Here is a 20,664-nt window from a genome sequence, read left to right on the forward strand (position 1 = left end):
ATGTCTAAAAATAATATACTTTTACCAAAAGAGAAAGAAAAAGGAAAGTTCTCATTAAAGGATTATTTGTGCGAGCCATCTCGGGTGATATTGAACTTTGAAGTCATGCTATCCTCAGATAATAACTTGACTATCTTGAGTACAGCAGCTGAAGGAAACTTGAATCCAAAGTCAATAGTATACTTTCATTTGAGTTTATTGCTATGGTTTCTGTTGTGCATTCTACCAGACACAAGAAAATAAGGACACGAAATGTTTCCCACAAGGTAATCGAATGAAAATAAAGTGTGAGATAATAAAGGAAATCCCTAAAATGACATGTATTTTCTACAGAGTCACTTTAGTATATCAAAAGGTGAAAGTATGACATTCCTTATTTATTGAAATCATAGGTATTTTGTATTCCTGAACTCAGTAACACCCCTTTGCTTTACATATCCTTTTTATAGTCATCCTTTTGTATTCTCTCATAACCAGATGAAAGAGAAAAGCAGGAAAGACTTATTTGGGTCTAGTTTACTTCGTGTGTTTGTGTGTGCGAGAGTTTTGAAGATGGTATTGTGAAACACAATTCATGAAGTGAAAGCACAAGATATTCAAGTTAAGGCTTAGACTAGGATCAAACAAGGTAAAAAAAGAAAATAATGGAAACTTGGCTTTGTCCTCTTATCTCGTTCTTTGCTTTTTTGATAAAATTGTTACACGAATCATTAAAGTCAATGCGTAATTTTATCTTTTGTGGGATTTTTTTTTTTTTCCAATTTTCACAAATGAATTATTTGCAAGTATGGTTTACATTCAACCCTTATTTGGTTTACGCTGAAAGAGAGAGAGCATACTTTATTTGTGTTTTTTTAAGATTACAAACTGTTTAAATAAAGCTTGTCAAGAGATAAAATGTATTTTTATTCCTATTTTCAAAAAAAAAAGTCTCAGTGACATGTTACATGGTTTGCTTAGCTTTCTTGTAATCTTACGTAAATATTTGGTTTGGTAAGGAAAAGGAAGAGGAGGAGGATGACCTATAGTATTGAAAGTAACTTTTGAAATAGAACATGAATAATCATTCCATCTTTTTTTCTAGCATGTAATCCTAAACCAAAGTGATTCTATTATTATCAGTGTAACTCAATAGAAAAATAGAAATAGATTGATACTCTCTTAAAGAATATTCGCACAAGTAAATTGTTTTTATTCTATATTCAATAGTATCAACAGATCATATTCATAAATCATTACGACTTTTTGATTTCTCTGAATCCCAATCAATCCAAAAAGATATTCCGTTATCATGCTTTCAAAGATAATATAAATAGAATAGATAATGCTTTGTGGCCTAATTTAATGATCCTATTCTACAAGTTGGCTTAAATATAATCTTAGTTTTATAAATCCTGCAAAATAAAACATAAAAGTAAACTCTGTCATCTTTTTTTCTCACAAGAGAGAGATCCTCTGCCTTTTGTAATACGAACAATGCTATTTAAACCCAATTTGGCAGTGAATTGAAGGATTGCTTTTAGAGGGGAAAGAAGGTTTCGCTTTTTTTGTGTACCTGAAATCCTATTGGAAGTCATCGTTGGACAAATAAAGGTTGTTCACTCATGAGCACATGACAACTCAAGGGTATTGCATTCCAAAAAAGGCAAATCCAGGTATTCACAAGGGCACCCTTATCAGCTCTATTTATTTATATGGAAACAGGCTACAAGGTCATACTTGTTTTGTCTCACAATCCTGTCTTGAAGATTGTATAAAGCAAGAACTAGCTCATTCTATCTTTTTCTTTTACTTCAATTCAGAATGACTGAGGAATACAAACAGTCAGTACAACATATTGAACAAAAAAAAGCCACCTTTTTTGAAAGTGTCAATGCTCGTTATAATCAGGTCGATCCACAATCTTACCTTCGTCAAGACAACGAAAGTTCTCTGAAATTCTGGTCTCGTCGTCTGGGTCAAATCAAGCCTGTCGAATTGTTATGGGGAGAAGCAGAGGGCACACAGCTGAGACGTGCGTTGAACACGTTTCAATTGATCGCTGTAGGTATTGGCGCCATCATTGGTACCGGTATCTTTGTTCTTTCTGGTCAAGCGGCGGCAAACAACGCAGGTCCGGCGGTTACGCTCTCTTTTGTTATAGCCGCTGTTGCCTCGGGTAAGGAAGATGGGTTGTTTGTTGACTATAAATCTAATTCAGATCGATAGCCTTTGCTGCTCTCAGTTACTCTGAAATGGCTTCCATGATTCCTGTAGCAGGCTCTGCTTATACCTACGCTTATGCTACGATGGGTGAGGTACGTTAGCGTCTGATTTTTTTTTCTAAAAGGTATTTATCCATCTTTGGACAGTTTGTTGCTTGGATTATTGGCTGGGATTTGATTCTTGAATACATGGTGGGTGCAGCAACTGGTAAAGAATGACCTCATTTTTTCTTAAAAAGAGCTGGTTTATTGACTTTTTTCCATAGTGGGTGTTGGATGGTCTGGGTATTTTGTTAAATTCTTTAATGTTGCTTCAAGAGGTAGAATTGTATTTGGTGAAAATTGGACACAACCCACGGTAGCATGGACAGAAAGTCCCCCGTCAATGTCCTATACACCTGGCCATTACTTTAATGTTCCTGGTTTTACCATCATTATGATCATTACAATCATTTTATGTATTGGGTAAGCACACTCTATGAGAAATAAAAGTCACAAACTAAAACATCTAACAACAGTATTCGGCAATCAGCATGGTTCAATGTTACGGTAGTTGGTATCAAACTCTTGGTCATCTTCATCTTCATCTTTGGTCTTTGCGGCTATATGAACTCTGACAACTACCATCCCTATGTCCCTCCAAACACTGGCGACTGGCACTACTTTGGTGTTTCTGGTATCTTTGCAGCCGCCACTACCGTGTTCTTTAGCTATATTGGATTTGACGCCGTGACCACAGCTGCTTTAGAAGCCAAGAATCCTCAGAGAGATCTTCCGATTGGTATCATTGGCAGTTTGACCATCAGTACCATTCTCTACCTCGTCTTTTGTACCATCATGACCGGCGCTGCTAAATATACCGAGTTCGCTGGCTCGGCCGTCCCGGCCGTTGTTGCTGTCGAACAAGTCGCTCTTCGTACCGGTAAGGATTTCACCTGGTTAAACGTCTTGGTCTGCGTGGGTGCCATCTGTGGTCTGACCTCTGTCTTGCTCGTCAACCTGCTTGCCCAATCCCGTGTGTTTTATTCGATGGCCAAGGATGGCTTACTGCCTCCTGTCTTTGCCAAGGTCCATCCAAAGTTCAAGACGCCCTATGTGGCCACACTGACCATCGGTTTTATCACTGCCATCCTGGCCGCTGTCTTGCCTGTGGATCTGCTGGGTAACATGACCTCGGTCGGTACTCTGCTGGCATTCTTTGTAGTACACGTCGGTGTGATCGTCATGCGGTTCACTCGCGCAGATGCCCCGCGACGTTTCAAGATCCCTGGTGGTAAATACCCTTCCTTGATCTTTCCCCTGATCGGCATGTTCATCTCAGTCGCATTGATTGCTCTGGCTGAAGTGACGACCATCTGGCGTCTGTTTGTCTGGATGGGTATCGGCTGGGTCATCTATTTCACTTATGGTATTCGTAACTCACGATTCCGCAGAGATCCTGTGGGCCTTTTCGGTACGCCTGCTGGAGAGTCAGGCTATCAGCATCAAGAATTTGAAGTCAAAGCAGATTGATCCTCTCAACAAAAAGCAAATCTATAACTTATCGTAATATTATTATTTTCATCATAAAATTGCCCCCAAAAAAAATGTACAGACAACTCTATGGATAAATAAAAAAAAGTTTTTAAAGCAAAACTATCTTTTTTTATGCTAAATATTTTATTTTATTAAATGTCATCTTACAATCTCTTTATGTCTTTGTTTAAATGTTTTCAAATAATCTTTCTGCTTTTTAATAAATAAATGCACTTCTACACAATAAACGCAGCTAGGATAAATATTTTCAAGCATTACATCTGCATATGTATTTTTTTTTTAAAACAAAGCATTCTGACTACGAAATTAATTCCTTTCTTTTAAATATTCTAATGAAACCAGAAGAGCAGGTACGACTTTTTTTTTTAAAAAAAAATCATAGAAAAGTTATTTCTTTGTGCTTATAAAAGAATACCTAGACTATACTACAACGACACTTTGACAGTTCCCACTTTGCAAAAAACCGACCCGAATCTCCACCCAAAAAACTCGTTTTATTTGATTTCGACAATTCATTATTTCTTTCACCATTATTAAGTCCCACCATCTGGCATGAATCCGTTCTGGCTCAAGTTATGTGTGAAAATAAATTTGGACCAGGCTGGTGGAAAGACATTCGGTCTTTGGAGATAGGTCCGATGGAAGAGATGAAAGAGAAAGCTTGGGAAGGTTTTTGGAATGAGAATGTCGTTCTCAAGGCGCGTCAATCCATTGATGATCCCGACACATTCACAGCTCTCTTGACCTTTAGACCTTACTATCCCTTCCACTCACTGATAACAACCATGCTTGAATCCAAGGGACTTCAGTTTGACATGGTCGCGCTCTGTCCAGATCCAGATCAAGCTCCAGACTATCTGTGGGAAGCTGTCGATGCACAGAGATTCAAAATCAACTATCATCCCCAGCCTGCTGTCTTTGGATCCTCCATACAATACAAGGAGCGGTTTATTCTCAACGTTCTTCACAACGTATCCACCCTCAAACAGATCACCTGGGTGTGCAACAGCTCAGCACAGACCAAACGGATCAAGACCTTTCTAGAAAAGCTTCAGATCGCCCAGGCCATTTTATCCTTTGAACTACAGATCATGCCCAAGCTACGACCTCTCTACCGTCCCCACTGGGAAAGAAACGTCATGACCAACATCATCCACAGCCACAACAACGTGCTCGAGGCAGCCTACCGAGGTACAGCCCATCAGAGGCACGACGCCAGCCTGCCCAGCTTTGACACAAAAGAAAAGTTTCTTGGGCTGGCACCGGTCTGTATCGCGACCAGCCTGAAGGTCGTGCCCGACAGTGTCCTAGAGATGAAAAAGGTCTTTCAGCCCCTGTTTGAAGAACGGATGAGGCTCTATCGGGATGGCAGGATGCTCAGTCCTGGTGAGGAGACGCCCTTGTTTTTCGGAGACATGGCCCGATTGACCCCAAAGAAATTAGATTATACCTGCTGTGGCGCTCTCGGTCAAACCGTGACGCTCGACATCTTGGGTGTCTCGCCCATGGGCAAGAGACCCTGGCTGGCCTTGAAGGTGTGTGCGGCTGGTAAGGCGATCGGGAAACATTACCATGTCTTGCCTCTTTGGTTCAGGCCTTCGGATGAATACTCGGTTGTGAAAAAGGTGCATGATTGGGTTCCTCTGACAGAGGACCAAAAGATCGTACTGAAAGCCACAATCACGCATGAAAAGAAAATTCAAGTGTCTGCTCCTGAGGTGCCCCAGGAGATCAAGAAGCTCCTGCTCGGTAAGCGTCCCAAGTTAACAAAGAAAGAAAAGAGAGAGTTGAGAAAACTCAAGCCCAAGGCGCTACCTCCAGATGTTGAGATGGAGCATATCCTTGAGAGGACAAAAGAATCGGTTGACGCTCATACGCGCATTGCTGACAATACACCTAAAGTAAGCGATACACCTAAAGTAAGCGATACGCCTAAAGTAGGCAATACGTCTAAAGTAGGCAATACGTCTAAAGTGAATAAACCATCTGTATCCGCCACTCGTACAAACAAAGCGCCTGCAATCGAAAACACAAAAGCGCCACAAAAACGATTCAAGCTAAAAAAGAAAAGTGAACGCTCTGAAAAAAAGAGAAAGATGAATTAAAAAAAAGGACGCGTCCCCTTTTTTATACCAATAAAATAAATAAGCGTAATTCGATTAACCTCTAGGAAAAGGTTATTTGTGTCTGATATGAATGGATAGTCAAGGCTGAGACTCGGCTTTTTATTGCCATTTTTAATGGTGGTGAGCATGTTTGATTTGTTCTTGCTGATAATCAGCATAACGTTGGCATCCATGTGTTAATAAGTCTAAACGAGTACCTAGGCAAGACATGCCTTTTTATGAATATATAAAATGTATTTGAATGTATGATGACCAACTTAAGAAAAAAAAAAGATGAATGCTTTACCAGAAAAGAGCTGCCAATGATTTTAATGAGTGTGGTCTTGAGTTTTCTTATCGATTCATCAATAAGAAACGGATGAGGTATAATAGTCGCCTTTTTGTTACACTTTACATTGTTATATCATCATTCACAAACTGTTTCTATTATATGGAAATGGCAAGTGAATACAATTTCTCGTCTTGTTTTATTACTACTTTAATACACTTCATCAACATATCTCAAGAATGGCAAAACAAATGCATTGGATGTAGATAGAATTTCCTCTATCGTTCCCGAGGCTTGTAAGTAGAATGATTGCAAGTCATGTACTTTGACCAACCTCAATTTGCATTTAGACAAAGAGAGAAAACGAATCAGCAAAAAGAAAGAAAAGAAAAAGCATGGTTTAGGTCCAAGGTGTGGGTCAACTTGGTAAACAGGTTGAAGTGTGCCCTAGAACAGATTTTATTATTTTTTATTGTAAACAATGTGAGCTCTTTCAGTAGAGAAAGGATCCTTCGATCAGGATACTTCTCGATCCAGTCGAGATAGATCATTCAGACGCACAAACCACAATGTCTTTGATAATTTCAGACGTCCCAGTGATTTAATAGAAAAGAGGACAATTTATTTCAGTTAGGATCATCATCTGAATCACTGTAGAACACTAAACTTGTGCTGGAATCATCTTCCTTTTTCTTTTTTTTGTTGGATATCACGATATCCTCTGGATTGGCTCGTTTTTGAAGAGAAGAAAAGGGATGTGTGGGGTTATAGAACGGATCTGTCTTTAGTCTGGTCTGTGTCTTGGCCATGTGCTCCAGACGTGTCGACTGTGTCTTTTTACGAAACAAAGGGGACACGGCCGTCTGGAGACGCTTTTGATCCAGCAGATGACTCGCGTCATACTCTACACGCTTTGCCTGTATCGTATCACTCACGGTCTCTGGCAAGAGGTCGATATGCAACGAATGTTTATCTCGAATCTTTTCATCTTCCTCCCTTGCCAGCCTCTCCTTTTTCTTTTCCTCTCGAAAACGCCTTCTTAACTTTTGCGATTTTGTATAAGGATCAGCCCACTGCTGCTCATTCAGGTCGACCAGCTGACTGATACGCGGCACGGAATCATCCATGACTTTTTTATCCAGTAGGCCATGTTCCAGTCGATACATCGGATTGCTCTCCAGTTCTTCTTTTACTTTCTCATCTTGAAATTCAAGCACTTCGGTCTCTTTTGGATCCCACTCTTCTACTTTTTTACGTGCTCCACTGACAACCACGTACGCTGTGTTCTATACATGTTTTTTTGTTCAATGATTTCATTTGCTTATGTGTGTATTTTTACTTTTGGATCCGTGTGAATCTCAATCCAATTGTTACATAAATGACAACGCATTCGAAACTGAAATATAGGCGTACTGTAATAATTGCCAATCTTTTTTTTCTCTGCATTGTATCTTACTCCTTGACCAATATGTTCATTGCAACCCAAGCACCAAATGTTGTAGGGTAACTCAAATCTATTTCGTATGAGTCCACTGTCTTGTTTTTATTGATATTATCATTTTACCTTACAATCAAAATACCTTCTTTTAATTTACGTGCTCTATCTCCTAAAGCATGTTTGCCTTGGTATGTATTAATAGATCCCTGAGAATATTAAATATAAGTGAAACAAATACATTCTGACTTTTTCTAACCTTTTCAGGTGTCCAATCAGGTGGATAATATTTATTGAATGGTTGCATTCTTCTTGTCGATTTCTGGGACGAAGCAAAAAACAAAAAAAAAAAAAAAAAGAAAAAAGGTGTGACTATTTCATAGTTTTGCAAAATGTGTTCTGTTGAGACATTTTCAGATGTTTTTTTTCCACCCCCCCCCCCTTTATGCATGTGGATAATAAAAAAGAGGTCTTGTTGTACATGCAAACAGAGCGTGAAACAAAGTGGATCGATAGGCCACTGTGTCTGCCTGAGATCCAGGACAACCACCTGGTGTTTCGTTACAACTCGTCGTTCACTACTCTGACATCCAAGCCAAGAACTTGTTCGTCTGATGTTTTGAGTACATCACATTTGAGAACGATGCATTTTCAGGAGAAAAGGGTGAATCAAAGATCTTTCAGATCCCAATTTTTTTTTGAAAAAGGGGGGGGGGGAGAATACCCTTGAGGATAGCTATCGGATAGGCATGGTGTGACAGAGGATGATCTAAAACATTGAAAAATTAAAATAAATTTATTTTGATAATGAAGAAGGTCTAGGTTATAAACTTTTATATAAAATACAAATGAAATCAATGAAAAAGGTATATGAGATCTGTAGATCATTCGGGTGCAAGGATAACATCTCGATTGGGCAAAGGAGTCCCGGTAGAGCCACTGCGACAGGAAGAAGCACGACTGAGGGTGCCATTCAACGGACTGAGTTTATCGACGACTGTCTTTAGACCATCCCAAATCATGGAACATCGCACCAGGAAACCGTAATAGGCAATTAATTTATAGCCATCCATATTATCGCGGTGTATCCCGATTTTCACCGTTTCTTTCAGCTCACGTTGCGCATGGATGTGACCGACGGCGACCATGCGGTGGATATCGGCCCAGTCTTCGCCAAAGTCACTCAACGGACGCTGATGGTCTTTGAGGATCTCGCCCAGTTTTCGCATGATGGTCAGACTGTCGGCGAAACACTGGAGTGTTTCTCGCGTGGGCGTCATACGGGCTCGAAGCGAGTGGACTTCTTCATCGGTCTGGATATGGTTCTGCTGAACCAAGGGGAGCAAGAGTCGAAAGGAGGCCAAGGGCCACACGATCCGTTTCATGGCCTCGATCGATTCATTGTATCGCTTGGCCCGGCGCATGTAGCGTTTACGGCGATCCTTGCCTCCGAGAAGATTAAAACAGACTTGGACGTTGTATTCGTTCGACACGTTCCTCAGTCGGGTCGATTCCGTCTGGAGTTGAGAGAGGACCCGGATGGCCTCATTGCTGATCCGTGTGATCTCGTCTTGGTCGTGGCTGTTTTCGGTTGTGGCTGGGGTGTTTGAAAAGATCCGCTGGAGGGTTTCTTTTATCGTCGGCTGGTCGTGCTCAGACGCTTGCATCCTTAAAGACATTCTCCGCTCTAAAATGGAAGCCAAAGATCCGTGAGATCCGCCTTGAGTGAAATCAAGATAATATTCAGCAGAGTGTTGATATAAATCAGCCGCTTTTTCCATCGATTTGCCAAGATTGGTTCTCATGATACCACTGGCTCGAACAGGAAACACACAAAAGGAAGCGAGCCTAAATAAAGTAGTGATAAGATAATAGAAAACAAAGAAAAACAAAATTAGACTTGTACCCCACTTTTAAGTTCCAGAACTTACATGGCAACCAGTACACCAATAACCATATTACACACCCTCCATGCCCCCAGTGTGGCCGCAGAGGATATTTCGTCATGAATAATGTCATGGTAACCAGCTAATAAAATGATCACTGTGGTCAACAAGCCCTATGAAAAATAAAATAAATAAAAAAAAGATAGCTCAAGAGGTATCCTTACAATGCTACCCGCATAAGAATAATTAGGGATCAGCTTGATTTTAGCAATGAAAAAGATTTGAATAAACATCAGGACACAAAGTAATAAAGTAGGTCGCCAATCCCAATTGTATCTAAAGATAGATCGAACGATGGTCATGATCACTATACTTGCCACACCACCAATAATGGTGCCCATAATTCTCTGTATTCCTAACGTAAGGAACCCTCCGATCGTGTTATCTAAAACAGCTACCACGGCCACACCTGTTTTGAAACGTCAGAAAACGTGTTGGCTCTCCTTTTTTTTTTTTGCTTTACCCATCCAAAATGGACTGTGAAATACGTTGGCGATCGGATTCACGACGACAAAGATGGCCGACAGGGTGAAGGCGACCGCCATCTGAAAGGCATATCGGTTATTGTTATTCTTGAATTGATCATGCAGCCACTGAAAGAGGGCAGACTGGGTGAGACGGCGCAAGAGATGAGGTCGTTTGTTTTTAGGATTCGAATCGGATGAACAGACCGTGGTGTCATCTCTCGTGCTGTGGGGTAGATTGTCAATGATCGTAATCCTTTCTTTGGGGTGTTCTTCGTGCACCGTCCCTTCGTTTCCTAAACAGGTCCTTTGATCTATCGATGGCTGATTTAGTACATGTCCGTCTTTTCACCCTTTCTCCATACCATCCACCACATCACTCCCAGATTGTCCTTGATCGATCCCACTGGATGAAGGAGGACCGTCGGATCGTTTTTCGTCCTCTCTGAATTTAATCATTTACGTTTTTTTTTTTAAAAAAAAAGAAAAAAAAAGGGGGAAAGTTAAATGACAGGAAATGAATGTCAGTGGAGAAAAAAAAAAAAAAAAAAAAAAAAAAAAGGAGAAAGAAGAAGAAAATGAAGTGACATTTATATACACACAATTTTTTTTTTTAAAAAAAAAAAAAGATAGGCAACTACTAATTAATTGCATAAAGTGTGCTACAGAATAGCTTTAATTTTTAAAAGAAACCATGTAACACTATTTAATCAACGTCATCCAGCATAAAGATGAGCATGAGCTTTATTATACCAATGAAGATACTTGTTTATTCTTAAAATAGTCTACAAGTTCAACCAGCGATGTTTGTTGTAAACCAAGCGCTTGATTCTATCGAGACAAACGAATTGAAGCTATGCCATCTTTTTCCTATTTCCCTTAAAAGGTGAATTATAAAGGATGATTACCATTCATGTGTATAAAACACCAACGCTGCCTGAAAAAGGATAAAACCTGGTGAAGCATGGCCATGTGAGCCATTAATGACACTGTCGGTGTGTATTCTACTTGCAGAATTGATTAAAGTGACACGAACGAATAATGCTATTTATCTTGCAGATGAATACGTATTTAGGTCTTGAAACATGATTCTGTTTTCTACCCCCCCCCTCTCTCTCTCTCACATTCAGCACAGTGACTTGAAGGGAGTGAAAGTGGGGGAGCTTGAAATTATTCAGGAGAGACTGAACATAAAAAAGGACAGAGAGACCGTATTGGTCAATGCGCACAAGGTTCAGGGGAGAAAAGATGGGTTGTTCTTTTTTTCTTGTGGTCGCATTGGGTTGCGGATGAAACGATCTGGTATCGATCCCCCCCTTTCACTTTATCCAATCCTTCTTTGGCTTGTAAGAAAATGGCTAAAAGGAATCATGATTCGCATGACGATCAAAGATGACGTCAAATATCAAAAAGAGACAAAGAGTGGATCTTTTAAAAGAAGCAAAAAAGCACTGGTTGGCGTGTTTTACTCTCTTAGTTTCATTATGACCCTCATATCCTTTACTAAATATGTCTTGCTTATATTCGGTTCTTGAAAAGAGCGGACTCGAAGCATGTTTCGAAGGATTGACAGTGAACGGGATGATAGCAAGATAACCCTTTTGTTTTTGAGTAAATAAATAAATCGTTTACTATTCTTACTCTAGACCTAAGCGCTTAAACGGTAAAGGGATGATCAGTGAAAAAGCATGCCATAGTGTTCATATTACCACACTATTTTGTTAGTTTCTCTGTCATACAACATAACCTAATACGTCAAAATTAACGTGTGTCTTTTTCCAGAAATTTTTTTAAAAAAAAGTTGAATTAAAAATAACTCGAATTAAATCTTTTTTCAAGCTTTTACAAATTTAGTAGGATCAGTAAGGGATCAATAGGTGTTTTAGATGACAGAGTCTAAACTGTTTAAATCAACCATCAATTAGGGACTGTCATGAAAGGAAGCCCAAAAAAAAAAAAAAAAAACTCAATGTCCGGTCTTTTTTTCTATCTCGAAGTTTCTGAACCTTAAATTTGAGATATTTTTTATTGTGTTTCAACTCCACCGAGGCAGTGTAACCATCTTCCCTGACCGCCTTGTTTCCTATCAAACCACAAGCCTATTCCAACCATCATTTCAGTCTTTCTTTTAGGCTATCCATCGTCATTCTATCATCTGTAGACAACTCTCACCTCAGCCTGGTCTTTCCACACACCTCTTCTTCTTTTTCTTTGCATCTTTTTCTTTGTCATCTGATAATAGCTGGCTCCTCCCCAAAAAAAGTGGTGAGCATCCAGGTTGATCCGTCAGATAGATGATCGATGGTGTCGCAGCAGGCCTATTACTGCATGTTTTATCGTACTTTTTTAGATGGTCATTATGACTAATTTCACTGCAAAAAATAAACTTGATTTAAATGAGCACAGTGGAAATACGAGAAATCGGGTGGAATAAATGCATTGGGGTCAACGTTGGATATCAAAACAAGGAGAGTGACCAAGAAAAGAAAGGATGTGCTTTTGCTAAGCTTAAAAAAAGTCAAGGGAGAGGACAGATGCAGATAAAGAACATCATCCCATTCATCCAACACCATCTGAGCCATAAACAATCTCTTTTCTCGACTTCATCCCATTGAATAACCCTCACTCTTGTTTATAACACGCTCCATGCCAAGAGAACCTGACAGGGTAATATGAATTCATCTCGTTGCAAACAAGAAAAAAGAACTCAACTAAAGACCCATCTCTTTTTTTCTTTTTTGGGCTATGAACATAAATGAACTTTATTACTTGTTCAGCTCACCCTTAAAAATTTTTTTTTCTGTAATTTCTGCAAGATAGCGTGCTTGTTTATTTGCAAACAATAACACTATTAAACTAGACTATCAGAATAAACATAAAAAAAAAGTGTTGGAAAAGATCTGGGGTGTGTGTGTCAAAAGAAATCCTAATCTGAGATGAAGGTTGAAATTGAATGAGGTACTTGTTACTGCCAACTATGTCATCACAGCTTGTAATCCTCTTCTTGATACTTTTGACATCCACTCCCTTTGTTTCTTTTGAAAATATCTTTAGTTTAGAAAATTGGTTTATACATAAAAGGATGTTTACCTAATCTTTTAGATCAGTGACATTGATACTTAAATTGAATTGCAATCCTTTATGGATCAACTTCATAAAGACAAACCCTCCCCTCTCTCTCTCTCTCTCTCTGATGGATGATAGCCTTGATGACTAGGCCATGTTTGATAAAGGTTATGCAATCTCATGTATCCCACAAACACAAACGCTTCATCTCTTATCTCCACAAAAGCCAAATCTCACATTCGTCTCATGATGTGCTGTATCCAGTTTCAAAAAGTGCTCAAGTTACAAAAGTGGTTGAAGGCAAACGTTTGTCTTTGTTGTGCATCGGATATTTTGTATAAACTTACTCAATGACTCTCTTCTGAATGATGACTACAACTCTTGTTCTTGGGTTTTTCTAGTTGTTTGTGCAAACAGATGTGTAGTAGTCAAGTGTTTCAATGTTGTCAGATAAACCAGTCACTTTCTATTTTATTGTTCTACTCCAGTTGCTTATTCTCAAATTATTTTGGTAGCTTCCATTAATTCAAGACATGCCTTCATCTTTACACTGTTTTCTACAAAAGAATGTTTTCAAATGACTCGATATTCTTTGACAAGACTTAAAGATGGTAAATAGAAATAGTCATCACTCTTTTTTTTTTTTGTACAAACAGTGTCTTTCAACTGATCAGAAAGTATTTATGACTAAATCACATTCTTACCTTTCCTATTGTACAGAAAACTAGCCAATCATAACGTGGCTGATCTGTTTGACAAAATGGGCGAAATGATCTTTTTTTGAATAAACTTGACTGTACTTGCCCGGCTTAGATCTGAAATGATAAAAGAGTAGCAAAAACCTGTCAAGGGACAAGAAGGGGGGGGAGTTGAAAAGTCTCAATAAAACAGCGACAAACAACTATGGTGAGAACATCCAGTTCACCCGATTGACACTAGGATCAAGAGGAGAAGGGAAGGGATTTGATGATAAAAGAGAGGATCCATTCCATGCAGGATCATACAAACAGCAAGCCAACCCAGCAGGCATTTCATGAAAAGAGTGCAACTTATGAGAGGAAACTTAGTCAGGACAGAGGGTCTTTGAGAGAGGTAGTTCAAGATGCTGATGCACATGGAAACACTCGATCGATTAGGTGCGGGGGAAACTATGGTTGGGACGGTGCAAACAGGATTTGGGCTTGACCGCTAAGGAACTAACCAAGACAGGATACATTCACTGCGAGTCGTAGATAACCAGAGGATTGGATCTTGATTGACACAATAAAAACCCAGTCGACCAATTAAAATCTCAAATGGCAAGATGAAGGCTTGAATCAAAAAGTATAGACCCCAATGGATTCTAAATATTTCCAAGCTATATAACGTAGATGGGTTTGTATTGACAAGTTACCTTGAAGATCCTTTTGTTTGCAAAGATAAAACACAGGTAACAGTGGCCGAAAAGAAAGAATACGACGCAGAGGATACGATTGTTAAAAGCTTGTGTTGAAAAGCTACATGGATTGATGATTCCAAAAAAAAAAAAAAAAAAAAAGCCAACTCATTTTTTTAGCAGAGTGTATGGGTAGGTAGAAAAGAAGTCCGGATGGTTTATTGACTTGTGAACTCAAACTCTTCCCGCTTTTAAAAATAGTTGCCTTTCCCTTTTTTGTAGGTCGCACGACATTGTTGTCTCTCAACCATCCTCAGTTACTTTTTTATTCACTTGAGCTATCATCCAAGCCAATCCCCTAAAGATTCCTTCTCATGCCATCTTGAACCTTTTCAATTCTTTCTTCAACAGACTTTTATCTTTAAAAATAATAATAGCAGCAACAGTGGATTCTGGTTATTTTTAACAGCAACCTTGTAAAAAAAAAAGTGAAGAAGAATAAAAAGAGGTCAGGCTTGTTTCACCAGGAAAACAAAAAAGAAAATGCATGTGTAACATTGCTCATCTGAAAATTGACACATTACATTCGAATAATCAAATAAAGGAGCACCTTTTTTTCTTTCTTTCTTTTTCTCTCTTTCTTGCTTTTTCTAATTTTTTGACATGAAATTCCTTACTGTTGCTTCTGGTGTTCTCTTGGCTGTCACTGGCACAATCGCTCAATTGACTGCTCCTATGCAAAACTATAATGTGAGCAGCCCTGTATCGAATGGTCCCTATGTGGCTGGCAGAATCTTGCCTTGTACTGTAGAAGTCTTTGCTAACGTTGCTTCAGGTAACCCACGATTGATTCTTTTTTCATAAAAACTTACCTTTCTCAAGACATTGCTCTCTCTGTTTCCCTTGCTTCTACTACCAACACAAGCATTTCCTATGTCATCACCTCCACTTTGGATACCTCCAAGACATCCGATAGTTACAGAACCAAGAACAATGTATCTTATTATGAACACTCTTACAATTACAATATCCCTACCACCATTACCCCTGGTACCTATAACGTCGTCTTCCTTGACTCAAAGACCAACACCCATCTTGATGTTCCCATCACCATCTTGCCTGTTACGGCTACTTCTGCCATCAGCCTCTCTGCTGGTGCTACTGCTGCTGCCTCTGCTACTTCTTCCAGTCAAGGTTCCATCTTCAAAAATGATGCTGCCTCTGCCATGTCTACCACAAAATCAATCTACCTTGCTGCTGGTGCTGCTGCTGCTGCTTTGGCCATCCTGCTTTAAAAACAATGCTCCCATTTTCTCTTTTAATAATAATTATACCATTTTGTTTACTTAGTAATTAAATATTAAAGTTGCATCGCCCTTTTTTGCAAAAAGAAAGTTTTTGTGTCTTATTTTGTATTACCTTTGTACGTCAAAGGCGGACCAAAAAAAAGAAAATGTTTATTTTAAAAAACGGAATTGATCTTTCAAGGACATGTTCAAGAAGTGTTTTGTTTGTTTTATGCTTGTATGTATCGATGCAACTTATTTTTCACATCAAACAAAATTGCAGCGAGTAACATGTAAAAGAAGGGTTAGAAGGTTGCAAGTGTTACACTAAAGAAATGGATTATACATACTCAGACTAAACAACCAAAAAAAAAAAAAAAAAAAAACAAAATCATTGGAAATGAAGCGAGTAGAAATCAACAAACAGCTTGAGATTTGCATTGTGGTTTGTATCCATCAATCATTTCGACGGTTATTTTACGAGATAGAACCCACCTTGTTGGAAACGAGGCCTATTTTTAAACTGCCAAAGTTCTATCCAATCACAGTCATTGCAAAAAATACCATTTTCAATAGAAAATCTATTTTTAATGAGTGGATGTAAAGTTTATGCCGTTGAAAGAGTGATTGTGCCGTCATGCAGACCCAAACGAAAACAGTGGCATCCAATTGATATACAGAAAAAGAAGAAAATGTTTTGAGCAGAGACAAGATGGAGAGGCTTTTGATCATCCATGATCCATCCTCTTGCTTTCGAAAAAACCACGCACGTTACAAAACGATCCATCATAAAAAAAAAAAAAAAAAAAAAAAAAAAAAAAAAAAAAAAAAAAAAAAAAAACCCCGGAGGGAGGATTCGCCTAGATTTTCCTGTGCTCCCCCGCACTTGAACCAGCTTCATCCTTCAATCATGATTCCTTGGATTTTTTTTTTCTTTTTCACATTGTCCTAATCTGATTAGTCATTTTTAAAGCTATAAAATTTCCACCCAATACGTAAGAATGTTTTCCTTTTTTCTTTTTTTAATTTTCTCACTGTGAAGAGTCCTTTCAATGTAGAATTCGTTTAAAGAACAAATTATCAATTGCGAATTTTTAAAAAAAAAAAAATCGATCCATTTTTAAATCATTTATGCAACAAAACCTAGTTTCCAATTTGAACAGATCGACTATCCAACCTATCTGAACACGACACTGAATGGGAAAATAGCGTATGATGAAAAAAAAAAAAAGAAATCAAGGAAATTCGCGTGTGAAGCTGCTTGAATTTTTCTTATCTATTTGATTGGTTGTTTTCAATTTTTTATGGGAAATAAAACAGGCCCTATTAGCTTGATGGACACGCAAAGGTAAAGTGGATGCCATCAACACATACGACAATGTAACCTATCTCCATGTTTCACATTTACCCCACACGCTCAACTGTCATCATCGTCATTCACACACATACTCACCAGCCTTCTCTTTTTGAGCATGGATGAATTAGAAGGACATGCGATCCTGTACAGAAACCAAGTGTGGATGATATGAAACTAGCTGAAATATCCCTTTGGAAATTCTTTTTTTCTGGTTCTTGGGAATACAAGATAAAATCCTTCTGGTTTGATATGAACATCATCTTGTGTTCGTGAGTAATAGAAGATTCGGATCATTAAATCAAAGTTTAGAGTGAATCACCTTTGTTTACAACCCTTTCTCGTCTTGGTGGAGTATAAAAAGGATTCCTGGCATGAATCTTTTTTTCTTTTTCTTTGTCCTTTTTTTTTTTTTTAACAAATGACGGATACCAAAGAGCATGATGATACGCACTTGCATAAACGACTACATGGAAGTGCTGTGGTGGATACATTTGTGGATGTAAAAGCGAGTAGTGTCTATAGTGGCAGTGATAATGTAGAGAAGGGCCTGGATGAGGATCAGGTCCAAAAGGCTTTTGTAAAAAGTGAAGCTGAAAAAAGACTGGTCCGCAAAATAAATTACACTCTGCTTCCCTTTGTGGGTGCGATTGTGTTCATACAAGTAAAGAGAGATATGATCCCCACTGTCTTTTATGATTCTCAATTTTATAGTTTGTTGATAAATCCACACTGAGTATCGCAGCTGTCCTTGGTATCATCCAAGACACCCATCTGACTGGATCTCAATATAGCTGGCTAGGCTCTTTCTTTTACCTCGGCTACATCTCTTTTCAACTACCCAACAATTATTTCCTTCAAAAGTTTCGCATCTCTCGTTACCTTGGCACCTTGCTCGTCTTATGGGGCATCGTCATGGGCTGCACAGCGCTCTGTCAAAATTTTGCTCAACTGGCCGCTACCCGTGTTCTCTTGGGCTTATTCGAGGCCAGCACGTACCCTTCCTTACTCATCATCCTCAACACCATCTACCGTCGGTCCGAGCAATCAGCAGCCTATGGCTTTCTCTGGCTCAGTAACGGATCGGGCACGATGGTGGGTGCGATCTGTGCCTATGGTATTTCCTATATTAATCATGCGAACGGCATCAGTTCCTGGCGATGGCCTTATATCATCTGGGGAGCACTCACCGCTCTCTTTGGCATCCTCGTCTTTTTCTTCTTACCCGATACACCCAACTCCTTCATGTTTCGCTTGACAAAAGAAGAAGAGGACATTGTCGAAGAAAGATCACGGGATAATGCTGTTGTCCGTGTGTATGAAATCAAGATGCACCATGTTTACGAAGCCTTGCGTGAGCCTCGACTTTGGTTGATCTGTCTCTCAACGTTTTGTAACAACCTGCACACCGGTGGCCTGGTCGTATTTAGTACCTTGATCGTCCAAAGCTTGGGATTTACGGTAAGGAATCACAGAACGTATTTAGGACATGGATCTCATCATCTCATGTAGAGTTCAGAATCGATTTTAATGCAAATACCCAGTGGTTGTGTCTCTGCTTTGTTTTCTTTATTAGGTGTTTGGGTTGCTCGTAAAACAAAACAGCTGTATATGGCTGTGGTCGTCTGTACCACGATTTCCCTGATCGGTGTCATCCTTCTTGCTGTTTTACCTCTGACCGGCATCAAGCTCTTGGGCTATTTCCTCGCCTGGGCACTCAATGGCACAGCCGTCATCCTGGTGACCCTGATCGCTTCCAACGTGACTGGATATACAAAAAAGATTTTTTACAATGGCATGAACATGATCTTCTTCACCCTCGGTAATTTCACTGGCCCTCTTGTCATGCTGGAACATGAAGCCCCTGTTTACAAAACCGGTATGATCATTTACTGTATCGGCAATGCAGCCATCTTGGTCATGCTCTTCTTAGTTCGTCAATTCATGGCTGCACAAAATAAGAAGCGATTAAATAACCCCACAGGCGAAAAATATAATATCAAGGATGATCTGACAGATCAAGAAAACAAGTCGTTCATCTACCAATTGTAATCCCTCTTTTTTTGTTTATCCAACCATGATGATCATTCTCCTCTTTCTCTTTCATACTTTTGGCTATTTCCCTCGATCACTAAATAGAAAACAACAACAATAATAATAAAATGCATGTGTTTTGTATAAATAAATATATACAATGCTTTATTCTTTAGAAGGGTATTGCCATTGACCTTCAGGAATAGGTACTTCAAGTTGTTCCCAAGCCTTCCATTCTTCCATCTTTCCAACCAAATTCAACTCATCTTTAGCTTGTAAAATGATTTCTTCAATCTGACCAACATCGATCTTGGCTTCAATCTCATCAATGTTTTCGGTTGATTCAACAATAGATAAACGATGTTGAGTCAATGCCTCAGTTGCTTGTCTGTAGACGGCTGTCGTAGGAAGACGAGATAAAACTTCAAGTGTTTGGTTGTACGTTTGAATCAACTGAGGACGAGGATCAGGGCTGACACGGATACCGGCAATACCTGTAGTAGGCTGTGAAATGGTTTAATGTTTACTTTTTCATTATCGTCTCTTTTGTACCTTTGTAATGGCCTGGAAAAGAGTACGGGTGAAACGCATTGCAAGTGAATAGGCAAAAGAATGAAAAATAAAAATGCTCCATTTTTATTTTACCCTGCACATTTTGAAGTTTACGTCACAAAGGGTCTCTGGTTGTTGTTGTCCAATGAGATGAAAATGTTTTGTCGGACATTAATTCTTCTTGAAAGACATGAAGGACTCACTCTACGGTACCTTGTCAGCTGTAGGCATTCTTTTAACTAGGTGCATGTGAAACTTGCTCTTTGATGAAAGGCTTCTAGACGCTATATAGAAATCTAGGTAGATTCACATCGTTTAGTTCCAGCATGGATAACAATAAATCTATGCTCGCTTTTGTCATGAAAAATAGCTGTAAAGACAAAATGGATACCGATTTTCGTAAAGTATTTGCCATTGAAGGTTGTGATTGACAGCCATGGTTTTTTTAATTTAGCGTATTAGACCAATGATTCATCGGTACATTGGACACCTTATAGTGTTTCCAATATCAATTACTTTATTGGTAGAGTAGAGGGTGAAGATGAGGGTGGTCAGTCACCCTTCGTTCTTGTTTCTTTTGTACATATTATAGAAAAGACAAACGCACAAAGTATTCAACGATATAAATAAAGCATGACGAAAAGAAAGTTATATTTGCTGTTGGAAAATAAAGTGTTGCGCAAAAAGAACTTTTACCATCTAAGTTTCACCTTCCACTCTGACAAGTGAGTGAATATACTCATGCACATCAAAGTTAACCTGCGCGAAAGAAGCAATCAGCAGATAAATTGACAGAGATAGCCTTTATGGGTTGGATTTTATTGTTTTCTTAAAAAAGACATCATCTGTCCTATCTAACATAAAACTACGATAGATGTACAGTTTATTTTCCGGTGAATCCTTTACCAGAAAATACACTGCATTTTTTTATTTATTTATTTTTGAAATTGGGAAGGAAGGGACCAGGCAGCAAATGATAACTGGACTTGTAAGCATGGAGATACAATAGGAAAAACAT

At 38.9% G+C, this 20,664-nt stretch overlaps 8 protein-coding genes across 8 annotated transcripts; 5 read left to right on the top strand and 3 right to left on the bottom strand.

The window, feature by feature from the left end:
• On the top strand, positions 1-384 carry RO3G_15117 (uncharacterized protein; the record flags this gene model as incomplete). Its single annotated transcript, XM_067669701.1, has 2 exons — positions 1-177; positions 334-384. 2 exons carry the CDS (start codon positions 1-3, stop codon positions 382-384), a joined length of 228 nt encoding a protein of 75 aa, XP_067525802.1.
• A 1,419-nt stretch (positions 385-1,803) lies between these two features.
• RO3G_15118 (uncharacterized protein) lies at positions 1,804-3,716 on the top strand (the record flags this gene model as incomplete). The annotated part of the gene is made up of 5 exons (XM_067669702.1): positions 1,804-2,158; positions 2,209-2,297; positions 2,352-2,412; positions 2,471-2,669; positions 2,723-3,716. 5 exons carry the CDS (start codon positions 1,804-1,806, stop codon positions 3,714-3,716), a joined length of 1,698 nt encoding a protein of 565 aa, XP_067525803.1.
• A 356-nt stretch (positions 3,717-4,072) lies between these two features.
• On the top strand, positions 4,073-5,845 carry RO3G_15119 (uncharacterized protein; the record flags this gene model as incomplete). Its single annotated transcript, XM_067669703.1, has 2 exons — positions 4,073-4,090; positions 4,160-5,845. 2 exons carry the CDS (start codon positions 4,073-4,075, stop codon positions 5,843-5,845), a joined length of 1,704 nt encoding a protein of 567 aa, XP_067525804.1.
• A 915-nt stretch (positions 5,846-6,760) lies between these two features.
• RO3G_15120 (uncharacterized protein) lies at positions 6,761-7,876 on the bottom strand (the record flags this gene model as incomplete). The annotated part of the gene is made up of 4 exons (XM_067669704.1): positions 6,761-7,420; positions 7,591-7,648; positions 7,699-7,778; positions 7,829-7,876. 4 exons carry the CDS (start codon positions 7,874-7,876, stop codon positions 6,761-6,763), a joined length of 846 nt encoding a protein of 281 aa, XP_067525805.1.
• Positions 7,877-8,453: 577 nt separating this feature from the next.
• Positions 8,454-10,438, bottom strand: RO3G_15121 (uncharacterized protein; the record flags this gene model as incomplete). The annotated part of the gene is made up of 5 exons (XM_067669705.1): positions 8,454-9,417; positions 9,501-9,628; positions 9,680-9,924; positions 9,979-10,293; positions 10,345-10,438. The coding sequence occupies 5 exons, from the start codon at positions 10,436-10,438 to the stop codon at positions 8,454-8,456; spliced, it is 1,746 nt and encodes a 581-aa protein (XP_067525806.1).
• Positions 10,439-15,083: 4,645 nt separating this feature from the next.
• On the top strand, positions 15,084-15,715 carry RO3G_15122 (uncharacterized protein; the record flags this gene model as incomplete). The annotated part of the gene is made up of 2 exons (XM_067669706.1): positions 15,084-15,255; positions 15,303-15,715. The coding sequence occupies 2 exons, from the start codon at positions 15,084-15,086 to the stop codon at positions 15,713-15,715; spliced, it is 585 nt and encodes a 194-aa protein (XP_067525807.1).
• Positions 15,716-17,481: 1,766 nt separating this feature from the next.
• RO3G_15123 (uncharacterized protein) lies at positions 17,482-19,112 on the top strand (the record flags this gene model as incomplete). Its single annotated transcript, XM_067669707.1, has 3 exons — positions 17,482-17,724; positions 17,775-18,521; positions 18,573-19,112. 3 exons carry the CDS (start codon positions 17,482-17,484, stop codon positions 19,110-19,112), a joined length of 1,530 nt encoding a protein of 509 aa, XP_067525808.1.
• Positions 19,113-19,259: 147 nt separating this feature from the next.
• On the bottom strand, positions 19,260-19,748 carry RO3G_15124 (uncharacterized protein; the record flags this gene model as incomplete). Its single annotated transcript, XM_067669708.1, has 2 exons — positions 19,260-19,598; positions 19,740-19,748. 2 exons carry the CDS (start codon positions 19,746-19,748, stop codon positions 19,260-19,262), a joined length of 348 nt encoding a protein of 115 aa, XP_067525809.1.
• Between the last annotated feature and the right edge of the window lie 916 nt (positions 19,749-20,664).

The sequence above is a fragment of the Rhizopus delemar genome, genomic scaffold (assembly GCF_000149305.1).
Source record: "Rhizopus delemar RA 99-880 supercont3.15 genomic scaffold, whole genome shotgun sequence".
NCBI classification, from domain to species: Eukaryota; Fungi; Mucoromycota; class Mucoromycetes; order Mucorales; family Rhizopodaceae; genus Rhizopus; species Rhizopus delemar.